The sequence below is a fragment of the Alligator sinensis genome, unplaced genomic scaffold, assembly GCF_000455745.1.
Source record: "Alligator sinensis unplaced genomic scaffold, ASM45574v1 scaffold740_1, whole genome shotgun sequence".
In the NCBI taxonomy this organism is placed as follows: Eukaryota; Metazoa; Chordata; order Crocodylia; family Alligatoridae; genus Alligator; species Alligator sinensis.
In genome coordinates, this window is record NW_005841964.1 from 2198896 (window position 1) to 2211154 (window position 12259).

General features: G+C 41.4%; 1 protein-coding gene across 2 annotated transcripts in view; it reads right to left on the reverse strand.

Annotated features, from left to right (window-relative positions):
- UGGT2 (UDP-glucose glycoprotein glucosyltransferase 2) overlaps positions 1 to 12259 on the reverse strand; it is a 235857-nt gene that overhangs the window by 91145 nt on the left and 132453 nt on the right. For both annotated transcript variants that reach the window (XM_025200352.1, XM_025200351.1), the window contains one exon: positions 9908 to 10039. In XM_025200352.1, the coding sequence (XP_025056137.1) occupies positions 9908 to 10039 (132 nt within the window). The remainder of the gene's footprint in view (positions 1 to 9907; positions 10040 to 12259) is intronic.

Consider the following 12259-nt stretch of genomic DNA (forward strand, 5'->3'; position numbering starts at 1 on the left):
GATGGTAGGAGTGTGTACTGATCGCCCATGGTCATCTGGGTGCACAAAGGGCAGCCTTCCACATATTTGACTCATAATCATTTATCAACAAGGTGTGGCAGACGAGCAAGGCAGGCAGGTTGCCCAGAGACAAGAGTGGGGCCATAATAGCATCAGGCCTGGAAGCTACCTTTGTCACAGAAGTAAATTAAAGGAGGTCTCATGTTTTAATGAATTGGGATTTGGGATAGGGGTGTGGGAGGTGCTGGGTGTGGAAGGAAGGCTGGGAGGTGGGAGCAGGCAGAGAAGGCACTTTTTGGGGGAGCTACTGTCCCAGCCTTGGAAAGGAAGCCCCAGCTCATAAGGACCCAATCCGGGCCCCTACTTTGCTCCCCACCACGCTTAGATCCAACTCCTGGACCTGTCTGTGCCCTATAGCCTGGCTAGCTGGCATGTGCTCTGCAGGCTGTTTGAATGAGGTTGCAGCCCTCCCACCCCGGGAGCAGGAGGGGTAGTTGGCTTGGTGTCAGAGAGTTCAGAGGGTGTAAAGTTTGTCCACATAAAACAGGAAGGTGGGGGAGGGGATATTGCATCCTAGGATGCTGGAGGACTGCAACTTAGGTGGCTCACTTCTGGGGAGTGGCCACATATTAATGAAACACAAGCTGGGATCAGAGATAATTGCAGTGGCGTAACTTTAATCTGCCCAAAGTGTGGTTAAAACTAGTTTCAGGTGTTAATGTGTGGAAAATCAAAGGGTTAAGAGCTCAAGAAGCCACTTAAAATTAATGTGTAGCAAGATCCTATGTCTAATCCTTTAATATTTGTAACTAAATAAAGTTTTGGTTGGTTTTTATTAGTCCTGCTGACACTTTAGAGCTGAGCCAGTTATGAACAACTAGGCTATATCCCTTTTAGCCATGAGCAGGTATTACATTTGTGCCAGGAGGAAAGCTTTTCTTCCAGCACAAAAAGGGAGTGTACAGTGGTTCAACAGAGAGGGAGGACAGGAGAGCACTTGTTCCCTGCTTGAGGGCGAGCTGGCAGGAAGGCCTGTAAGGACCCTGTAATGAAAAATTTCCTTCCTTTTCCCAGCAACCAGCTGACTGACAGTTGTGGGAGAAATATTCTGGGCTAGAAACCGTCTTGATACAGGTTCCCACTGTGGGAGAAGGCCCCCACCTGACCTCCCTCTGTGGATTCACTTCTCCAGGTCAGCCCAAAGTACTGTGGGGGAGGCAGCATGTTGTGCCAGAGTGATACAGCTCAGGGAGCCCTGCTACCATGCTCCTGCTTCTCCCTGTACTGTCATTCAGTCCCACGCACTGCCAATCAGTCAGTTCAGAGCACTGCCTGGGGAGGCTGGCTGCCAAGCTGGCCCACAGGAGTGCAAGAAACAGGGGTTATTCTCTTAAGGCACAAACCACAAAGGTTCCCACCACAGAAGAATGGTCCCCTATCACACTAATTAGCTGATGGGCAGGATGGTCAAGGGGCTAGAACCTTCTCTGAGCCTATCTCTTGCAATTGCTGTTTTTCAGCAGCTGCCAACTTTCATTTGACAGCTTCCCTACTTCCCAGACAAAGGAGAGGGCAGGTTATCAATTAATGGGCTCCCCTAAGTAGTCCTCTAGTGTCCCTTGGCTGAAGAGCTCATCTGTTTAGGCCAGGGGTCTGGATTTCATGGAAATTCCAGCTCCCAAGCTATTTTTCTCTTAAATTTTTAGAGCTAGAATGAATGCTTGGCCATGGCATTTGACTATGCATCAGCAGATTTTCTGTGCTAACTCCAATTCTAGGCCTGAATTCTTCCCTGTACAAATCTGTTAAAGACCCAAGAGATTTTTGTTCTTTTTAACAAAAGTTGTGCCATTACGTTTAAATATATACATATTAAATAACTTCTTAGTCACTAGTGAAAACCATTTGCACTAAATACAAGTTTCTTCCTACTGCCTTGGGAAATACTTAGAGGTGCAAAAAACGTTAAAGCATGGTATTGTCCTGAAGGTTTAAATTTCTTCAGAAAAAAAGTGGCTTTTGAGCAAAACCCTTCAGTAATTACCCACTGAGAGTCAATTTCAAAATTTGTTAATATTGGATCGCAATCTGTAAAACAACTGGGTTAATTTTAAACAATCCTCACATTAATTTTGAAGAGCAGTTTCACTCAGAAAAATGACTTGGTAAAATGTATCTCTCGATGTATCATAGAAATTTGACATATTCTTACCAAACTTGAGGGATACTGTCTTTGTTTAACTGAAGACAAAATTTGACTTCTGTAATTTACAGTCAAACTTTTCAAGCATGGAGCTGAAGGTTGAATTTCACTCACAACTTGTTCTAATTATGATATAAGATGCAGGGAAAACTGTAGATTTATTGTCTGTTTCTTGGTTTTTATAGGGTGAGCAACTAGGAAAAAAATCCTTTTATCTAAAAACCCATGAGTATTTTAAGAGATATTAAAATAACTGAGAGATTAACATAAAACTTCACAGTGCCATTTTTACTGTAAAATTGCAATTTGAAAAATAAGTAAACATCGCCTTGTACAATGTTTAAAAGTCAGATCTTCCCTGAAAAATGACTAAAATCACATCTTTGTACTTAATATTTCAAACCTCCTTATGTGTTTGAGTATCATATCTGCTTACTTAAATGAGAAAAACCTAATTTGAATTATTATATGGTATTTATTCCCATTAGCACAAGAAAGCTAAGTTATAAAGCACTTTGCTTATATCACTATGCTTTACTTATTTGGACCTGTACCATGATGAAGATAAAAGAGTGCACAAAAATAGCTAAGAGTATAAGTTAATTGTAGGATTACACAGGTGCAGTTGAGAACCTAACACAAGATGTAGAACATATATTTCTGATGGAAGTACATGAGAAGAAAAGTACCCAGCTGGAGTTTAGGAATTTAAATTTGGTTTGCAGAGAGAGATATAAATTGTAGTTGTAAACTGACAACATCAGATGATGGATGTAATCAAGAGAAACCTACAAAGTCATTTTTACAACTGCACTTCAGACTACAATCACACTTTAGCAAAAGCCATTCTTGATTTTAAACTGTAATGCCACATACTTTAGTTTTGAAAAAGAAAGTGCAGCATTTTCTATAATACATGAACATTTTTTCAGGATAATATAATGAATAAGGAATACTTTTGTAGGTATATGCATTTCTCTCTCAAACAGTAGAGAGAAGCTTGAATGCGATGTATTGGTTTTTAGAAAAGATTTTCTTGTTACATGCATTATAATTTATCACACTAATTGTATAAAAATACAGACAATTTCAGGATGAAAATATATTCTAAAATATTATTAGTTATGCTTCAAACATTAAACTATAATGTTTGGATTGAATGCTTAGGAATCAGATCCTAAGGTAGCTGTGATTTTTATGTTCAAGAATGCTATTCTTAGCTGATAGTTCACAGAACTGAGCTGAACTCGAAATTACTTTTCTGTTCCAAGCACAATTTTTGGAACTAAGATGTTTTGCTCATTCTCCAGCTATAAAGGAAAAAAAATACAGTCAATATCAAGCTTTTCGAACCAGTACATAAGTACACACATACATATATTCAAAGTCAAAACTTAAAAAAAATAAAGTTGACTTCACTCTAACACCATTTAAAAATACAGGCACTTAGCACTTACTCTACACACACAGTGATCATAAACATACTTTGCATTTTGACATGTACTCTGGGAGACATGGAGGGGCACTTTAATTAGTGAGTGCTTATAATTAAAAGTGCCTGAGCATCATGTGTATCAGCATCCCCCATGCTAAAAAATGGCAGCAGGGCGCTTTGAACTAAAGTTCATCGAACAAGCTTTAGTTCAAAGTGCTCCGTTATTTCTGTGCTCCAGCAGACAAAGTTGAGTCTGCTCCAATGCGCTGAATTTCCAGCACATTGGAGCCGTCTCCCTGCATGTGTATAGGAGCCCATTATTTTTACCAAGCATAAAGATGCGTCTTACCAGTAACTATAATTTGAGAGATTGCTCTGAAGAGTCACTTGCTCAAAGTGCCATAAAGAACTAGAATTAGAACTTTCTAGATAGTTGTTCCCATTGGGGTTGACATGAGGACCCCTTTATGATTCTAAACATTTGAGGTCCAAGACCATATACAGCCTCTGCTGGACCTCGCAGTTCCAGGACAAACTGTTGAAAAGGGCCGGGCACCAAATAAAAAGCATGATTATGCAAAAGCATGCCTCAAGGAGCCAATTCATAATCTCTCTTTCCATCTTCAAGATTCTCTGAAGAGCTCTATTCAACAGAAAAGGGTAAAGTGTAAAACCCAGAGGGATGATGGGTTTAGGATTTCCCAGTTTAATAACAACTGCAAAATTGCTTTGCAAATCTGGTATTAAAATCAAGATGTGCGGTCCATGTTGAGTACAGGCCCCTCTAGTTGTTCAGGTAAAGATGAAATGGGATCTGATGCGTGATCCACAGAATTTCACTTTCTGTCATTCCACACGTACCTGGCAGGAGGTGTCACTATGGGATTGCACATCATTTCACATCATGGCTTACTGCTGGTGCTGGGGGAGCCCAGGATCATAATCCTGGGCTCCCCCTGCACTGGCAAGCAGAAAGCTTCTGAGGTTAATGAAACTCTTAGCTGCAGGAGCACATGATGTGCCCCTGTGGCTGGAGACCCAGATCAGCTGATGAGGCTCCCAGCCACTGGGGTGCACCTGGCCACACATTCAATTAATGGTGTAATAGGAACCAGCCACAAAGTTATTACTTTTTGTAGAATAACTTTGTGACTTATTCCCTGTTTTCTGATGCTTTAATGTGTGGCTAGGTTACAACTTAAGATATGATTAACTGGTTAATCATGCTTTAAGTGTAATGTGTGGCAGAGGCCTAACTATAAGTACCGATCTCTATGCATCTGGCTAATAATTCCTCACAAAATCTATCTTCCTACAAAACAAGGAGGCAGCCTTAATCCAATTGTTGTGAGCCATAAAAACTTCTGGGTGTGCAGCAGCTAGTCCTCAGATAGGATATAAATTCATTTAGAGAATGGAAAGGTTAGAAAAAAAAATTACCTCTAGCTCCACCAGATAAATGAGTTTTGTAGGTAGGGAGAATATCAGATTGAGACAACTGCTTAGTGTTTCTGGATGAGTCAGCTCTGGACTGTTCCCATCCAAAAATGTGTGCAGGTATACTCAAGGTGGCTGATGTCATCAAGCATATCACTAGGAAGAACTGTGTGTGTTTTAAGATGTCTGTGGAGTAAGGCTCAAATTTTGCAATAACGTTGTTGTATAAAAATTTGATGAGGGTGGAATATGAGATAATCTATTTCAATATTCATTGGTAAAATACAGGCTGCCCTTTCATCTTCTTGGCAAAAGCAAGAAACAGCACAGGATAGGGCTGTCAAATTCGTTGGGCCCCATGAGCTAGATCCAGACCACAGGACTTCTTATGGGCTGGATCTGGGCTACAGAGCTTTCTGCAGGCTGAACACTGTGACCAGTGGTGGAGACATTAATCCGCGCACCTGCCACAGATGTTGTTTCAGCATAGCTCCAGAACTTAGCTAGTTAATGCCATTGCTGCTCCGCAAAACCTTGATTTCATCAGCGGGTAAGGGAAAGGTCAAGCAACATTAGTAGCAGCAGGTTTCACTGGTAAACAACCCTGGTGTAGTAAAACTCTGAAAAAGTCTCATTCTGCATGATAAAATAGTTTGATACACCCAAGTTTAAATGTTTAGCTTCCTTTTAAGTAGTGTGAGGTTTGGGAAAAGAAAACTGATACATAGATCATCTGGCTGAGATGAAAATTAGATAGGCATTTCAGGTAAGGCCTTGATGTCACCTGCCCTTATAGAGTACTTATAGTTCTGCCATAAGGCTGTGGTTCTCTTATTTTCTAATATAAAGGCTATAGTTTCTAAAAAGGTGGTCATCTTAAATAGATGGTTTAAAGAACAAGCTGTGATGGGTTCAAAGGGAAGTCCATTCAATCCTGATAATATAATAATGTTTTGGGAGGATGGAGATTCTCTGATTGATGGGAAGCCCTAAATTATTTTCAAGATATGGACAGATATAGGTCAACTTGTCTTTACAAGAAAGATGCTTCATTTCCAGATGTTTGGCGACTGGCACTGGGAAGAGTCCAAGGGAGAGAATGCAATATTGGTAATGAGACTTTCCCCCTGGGAACTTGAAGTATTTCCTATGGGCTGTGTGGCTTGCAATATGGAAACAGGTATCTTGTTATTAATGATATTCACCTATTATTGATGAGATTCAGCCACCCCTTGCCACTCACTTTCACAGACTTGAGCTAATCTCTGGATCCTTCACTGCACCTAGATTTTAGGTTGTAGCAGTGGCTTGGAGCACCTTTCACCCGCTCCATCTGGTGAGAAGGCTATGATCCTTTCTTTCAATGGATCTGGCCATCGGCATCCATGTTTTCATAATCTTGACACTAGACTAATATGATGCACTCTATGTGGGGCTGCCAGTGAGGATGGTCTAGAACCAGTGCAGAACATGGCAAACCATCTTCAGTGGGTCACTAGCTCCATTGCTCCAGAGTCTGCGTTGGCTTTAAATATGCTTTCTGGGCACAATTCAAGGTTCTGGTTTTGAACTCCAAGGTCCTAAACAGTCTAAGCCCTATATACTAACAGACTTTTTCCCTTATGTTCCATCACGATCGCTCAAGTCAGCCAAGAACATCCTTCCAGTATTACCTGTGCACCAAGTTCATTTGGTGAAAACAAATGGAGGGTTGTTCACAATAGTCACTCCTCCTCTCTAACTCCCTCTCCTTTGTGGTCTGTGACAGACTGACCCTGGACATCTTCTAGAAGCATTCCAAAACCTTTTATTTGGGTTGGCCTTTAGCGGGGAGGGTTAAGTTTTGGGGCATTGTCTGGGGAATTTGTTCTATTACATATCATGTTAATATTTTGTATTTATAATTTAACTGGTTTAATACATTTTCCTCCCTCTCTTGGGAGGGGGCAAATAAATCAAATACATACATACATTCATTATTTTCTAAACATAGAGAAAAAAAGATATGTGAGTAAACCCCCAAAGCTGGAAATCTGTATACATTTATTTCACAGCCCCACATTGCAGAAAGGAATCCATGTTCAATGTGCAAAGGTAAAGGCTGAGAGCACCTGTACCATAATGGTAGATGTCAGGGTCATCAGCACCAGGTACACGAATGTTAGTATTGTGAGGTAACACTAGCAAAGTACAAAGCACCATTTTATTCAGAGATTTAGTTTTCCCAACGTATCAGAGGGATGCAATTGAAAGTTACTGTTTGACTGAGTAGCACAAAGCTATCTATGCCCCGTTTTATGAGACACCACGAAAGATGACATAGGCATGTACTCGTTCTTGGACCAATTTTCCATCTCGTCCCTTTCAGATGAATGGACAGAAAAAGACACTGCCACTTTTTTTTTTCCTTTTGAACGAGTGAGCCCAAGAGTTCACAGTTGAACTGCAGCTTAAAGGAGTACTCAGAGATGAAGCCCACCTAAACTTTGGTAAATCATGTGCTCTTGTGGTTCTCACTGTGTACTTTAGAAGAAATATTTTAAAGAGAACCTCTCTGGCTACCTGCATCTCTTTAGAAAAGATACAACAGTCTGAACCCTTTCTGTGGATATGTACCTCTTCCAGACAAATAGGTATCTTGAATGATCATCATTAAGCTGCAGCATAACAGAAACAAATTTTGAATCCTAGGGACTATTAGTACTAGGAAGTCCTAAACACCAACAAACTTATTGTTTATTTTAAGTAGTCAGAAGGCACTAAAACAATAAGAAAAACTACAATACTTCATAGATTTCATAGACATCAGGGCTGGAAGGGACCTCGGAAGATCATCGAGTCCAGCTCCCCGCCCAAAGGGCAGGAAGTCAGCTGGGGTCATAGGATCCCAGCAAGATAAGCATCCAATACACTAACACTTAACACTATCTACACTATGGGTGGGCAAAATATGGCCCATGGGCTGAAGCTCGCCTGCCAAGAGATTTTGTCTGGCTCATAGCAAGTCCCTCAGCCCTGCAAGCCCAGGTGTGTGTGGCTGGTCCGGCTGCCCCTGGGCACACAGTGGGGCTGGGGTGGTACAGTGACCAGACTCACTTTTTGGCAAGCCTCTGTTGCAGGAGCTTCTTCTTGCTGCTGCTGCCTGTTTTTGTTGCCACTGCTGGACCCACTGCTGCCAGTCTCCATGACTGTCACTGTCTGAGCACCCCAGTCCCTCTGCTCCAAACCCACCACTGAGGGCAGCAGATGGAATGGATGGGTGAGGTCTCCATGGCGACCAACCCAGGACCCACATAGGCAGAATGCACACCCAGGTGGGTGGAATGGGACCATTCATGGGTGGGAGTGGCAATCTGGCAGCAGGAAAAGTGGGCAGGGCTGGGATTTTGTGGTAGTGACAGCACTGAGCCAGGGCCTGAGGCAGAGCCATGATCTCCTTCCCACACACCACTGTGATGGGCGCTGGTTCTGTGGCAGTGACATGTGGGGAGCTGATCATGGCTCTGCCCAGACTCAGGCCTCAGACCTGGCCCTGGCCCCAGCCCTGGCCCCGGCCCTGACCCTGCGCTGTTACCATCCCAAGATCCCAATCCCAGCTTGGCCCTGGCTCTGCCCATTCATCCCACTTCCAGATGCTGCTCCCCGCCTACCTGTGGCCCCATCCCATCTGCCTGTCTGAGTGCGAAACCCACACAGGTCCCTACTGGTCTTCATGGAGACCCTGGGATTGTGAGGTGGTGACAGTGTGAGGCTGAAGCTCAGGCCCAGGGCCAAGCTGTGACCTGCTCCCTGCATGCCCCTGCCCATGGAACCAGCGCCCATTGTAGGGGCATCCAAGGAGTGGATCGTGGCTTTGTTCCAGTCCCCAGCCCCATGTTGTCATCACCCCATGATCCCAATCCCAGCCCCAGCCTTGGCCCTGCCCATCCCGCTCCCAGATGCTGCTTCCTGCTGGCCAGCATCCCTATCCTATCTGCTCTGCCAAGCTTGGCAGAGCTATTCAGAGAATTTTGGTAGCTGTTGCGGGGGCATGCTGACCCAGTATGGCAGTTCATGGCAACTCACCAAAACTCCCTAAGTGGCCCTCTGGTGGAAATAACTGCCCACCCCTGATCAGCGCCATTATACACGTCTACTTGTTTGTCTGTCTGTCTATGTGTGGGGTATACAAAAATGATTCAAGTGACACGGCGCATGAAAGAAGTAGACCCTTCCTTTTTTCCAGCAGACGCTGCTGATAACAAGAAAATGAGAGACACACTTTGACTTTTATGTCTTCAGGGGGGTGTAAAATGGGGTACATACATAGAATGGACATACTCCAGAGAACACTCCCAGTTAGAAGAACGGGATCTTGTGTACATTTCAAAATTAAGGACAGAAGGCTGAAAGTTGGAACTGATTTTAGGAAGATCTCTGTCTTATTTAATAATGCGACTGCCTCTTGCTTGTTTGCTGGGATTGCTAATGCTGAAATTGGTATCTCTTCTGCACCAACAAGGACAGGGTATCTTTATATTGTGTCTGGTGGCAGAAACCCAGACAGAAAGCAAAGGACTTTGTAGTACAGGTAGTTAAAATCCCACTGGCTAAGATGATGCCTTGACTATTTTGTTCCTTTTCTCAAAGATTTTCTTTCTGGAAATTGCATGTCCTTAAGTATATAATGGCTGTAACTAAAATTAATCTTACCACTACCGATAATCATAAGGAAAAGCATACATTTTCTCCATACTAGATAAGTTGAGGAGAGTGAGACTGCATTACACTTTTAATAGAAATTCAAAAGAGAAGAGTCATACATAGAGAAAATGAAGTATTTCTTTACTTACTCTCCCATTGCTTACAACAGCCATTTGTCCAGGAAGCAGTTTAAGAACCTCTTGACAGAACATCTGGTGGGTTTTAATTACATTCACTCCTAAAGTGTTGTATTTTTTCTCAAAAATATTGTCATCTATTCCCTAAAGCAGAAGTAAAATTTAAGATAGCCTGATGCAACAAAAATGAAATACAATTATAGGCAGCAGAGATTTTTTTTCAAAATGTGTTTATCAAAATAAAATAATAGCGTCAAACTTCAACCCAACCATATGACCACTTGTCTTGAGCCACAGTCACCCATGCACCTAATCTGTAGTTTTCTCCCCTTGAATACCAATGCAAAAGGTGAGAAATACTGAGCCTGAGATAGACACTTGTTTTCTATGGCTCAGCACATTCTCACATAAGGAATTATACTATCTTATTCTAAGGAAGTCTACTGTTCTGCTAAAATACTTGCACTCTTCTCCACTCTTTAGGGGAAAAACATATTAAGTCACATTAAAAACTAGTAATTCTTAAAATGTTCACTCAAAAGACCTTGACTCAAATGTGCATTTGGGTAAACAGCACGTGGTAATTCAAAGTTTAAACTCTGATTCTGCTGAGTTTACAATAATAGTATTTCCTACTAGACATAATTAATTTGGTGAGTAGAACTCTACTGAAATAAATTAATTAGAAATATACAGATTAAGCAGGGGTTTTAGACCAAATAAAATTAAACTAGCTTGATAACATTAATTATAAAAATAACTAGACTAATTTATTTTTATATTCCTTAAAGATATAATTTTATTAATAGTATGTAAACTCTAGAATATATGTATTCCCATGAATGTTTGACTTTTTTTAAAAACTACTTAGATCAGATTATTGTATGTCACTATACTGTATTAAATATATTGATATCTATAGGTAAAAAGAAGTCCATATTTTTCATTCCAAAATTCCTGTTTGTTTGCTAAGGAAAATTTTATATTAAAATTTGTTTTGTTGTCTTCCTTAAAATTAAAACTGCCATAACCTCCCATGGCAATATCTCCCCCAGTTGGCACACCTCCAAGAATCTTCTCTACTCCAATATATACTGAATTCATAAATAAGAAAGTGACGTATCTTCAATCCATCTTCATATCACTTTGCTAGCATACCCTTCCAAGCTCCGTCAACAAGACATACATATCAACCCAAATCTTCACATCTACAGCTGCCAAACCCTCCTAAATACTTTATAGGACAACACCTGCCAACTACATTTTTCTACTGCCAGCTCATAAAGTCTACCTTATGTTCTTAATTGGGAAAATGGATTATGAAGGTGAAAAATAACACTGCTCATTAATGAAACATCTCTGTACTGTCCCAAATAATTTTCTTATTGGTATATAAAATACCAATCAACATCTCTTTGCCTGAAATTGTCCTATAGTTTCCAACTGTTACTCAGTAATTTAGATCAGCCATACAAATGAGTTTTCATTCTAAACTGATGACTATATTTCAAATCAACAGCATATTCATATATACTTATTTTCCCTGAGTTAGGTCTGTTTCCACAGAAACAAACAATTTAAAATGGTAGCTAGAAACTAATTACCTGAAGCTCTTATTAATTTTAGTTGTTTCTCTTCTTTAAGATTAGCACTGATAGTGGGGGAGTCCAGGAGAGACTCCTTTTATTTTAAAGAAACCTTACTGAAGGCTAAGGAACAAACCTTCCCAATGCACAGGAAGACTAGCAAGTATGGCAGAAGACCAGCTTGGCTTAGCAGGGAACTCTTCAGTAATCTAAATCACAAAAAGGAAGCTTACTAGAAGAGGAAACTTGGACAAATGACTAGGAGGAGTATAAGAGTACTGCTCAAGCATGCAGGGATGAAATTAGAAAGGCTACAATGCAACTGGATTAGCAGCTAGCAAGGGACATGAAGAGTAACAGGAAGGGTTTCTACACATATGTCAGCAACAACAGGAAGATCAGTAAAAGCGGTGTCTCTAGTGAGTCCCTAGTGAATGGGGAGGCAACTTAGTGAGAGATGATGCGGAAAAGGCTGAAGCACTCAATGATTTTTTTACCTCACAGGCAAGGTCAGCTCCCAGACTACTGCACCTGGCAGCACAGCTTGGGGAGGAGATGAGCAGCCAACTGTGGTGAAAGAGCAGGTTAGGGACTATTTACAACAAGTAAATGGACATGTACAACAAGTTTCTGGGGGTGACAAGATGCACCTGAGAGTGTTGAGGGAGTTGGCCAATATGACTGCAGAGCTGCTGCCTACTATCCTTGAAAACTCATGGTGACTGGGAGAGGGCCCACACAATTGCAAAAGACAAATATAATGCCCATCTCTAAGAAA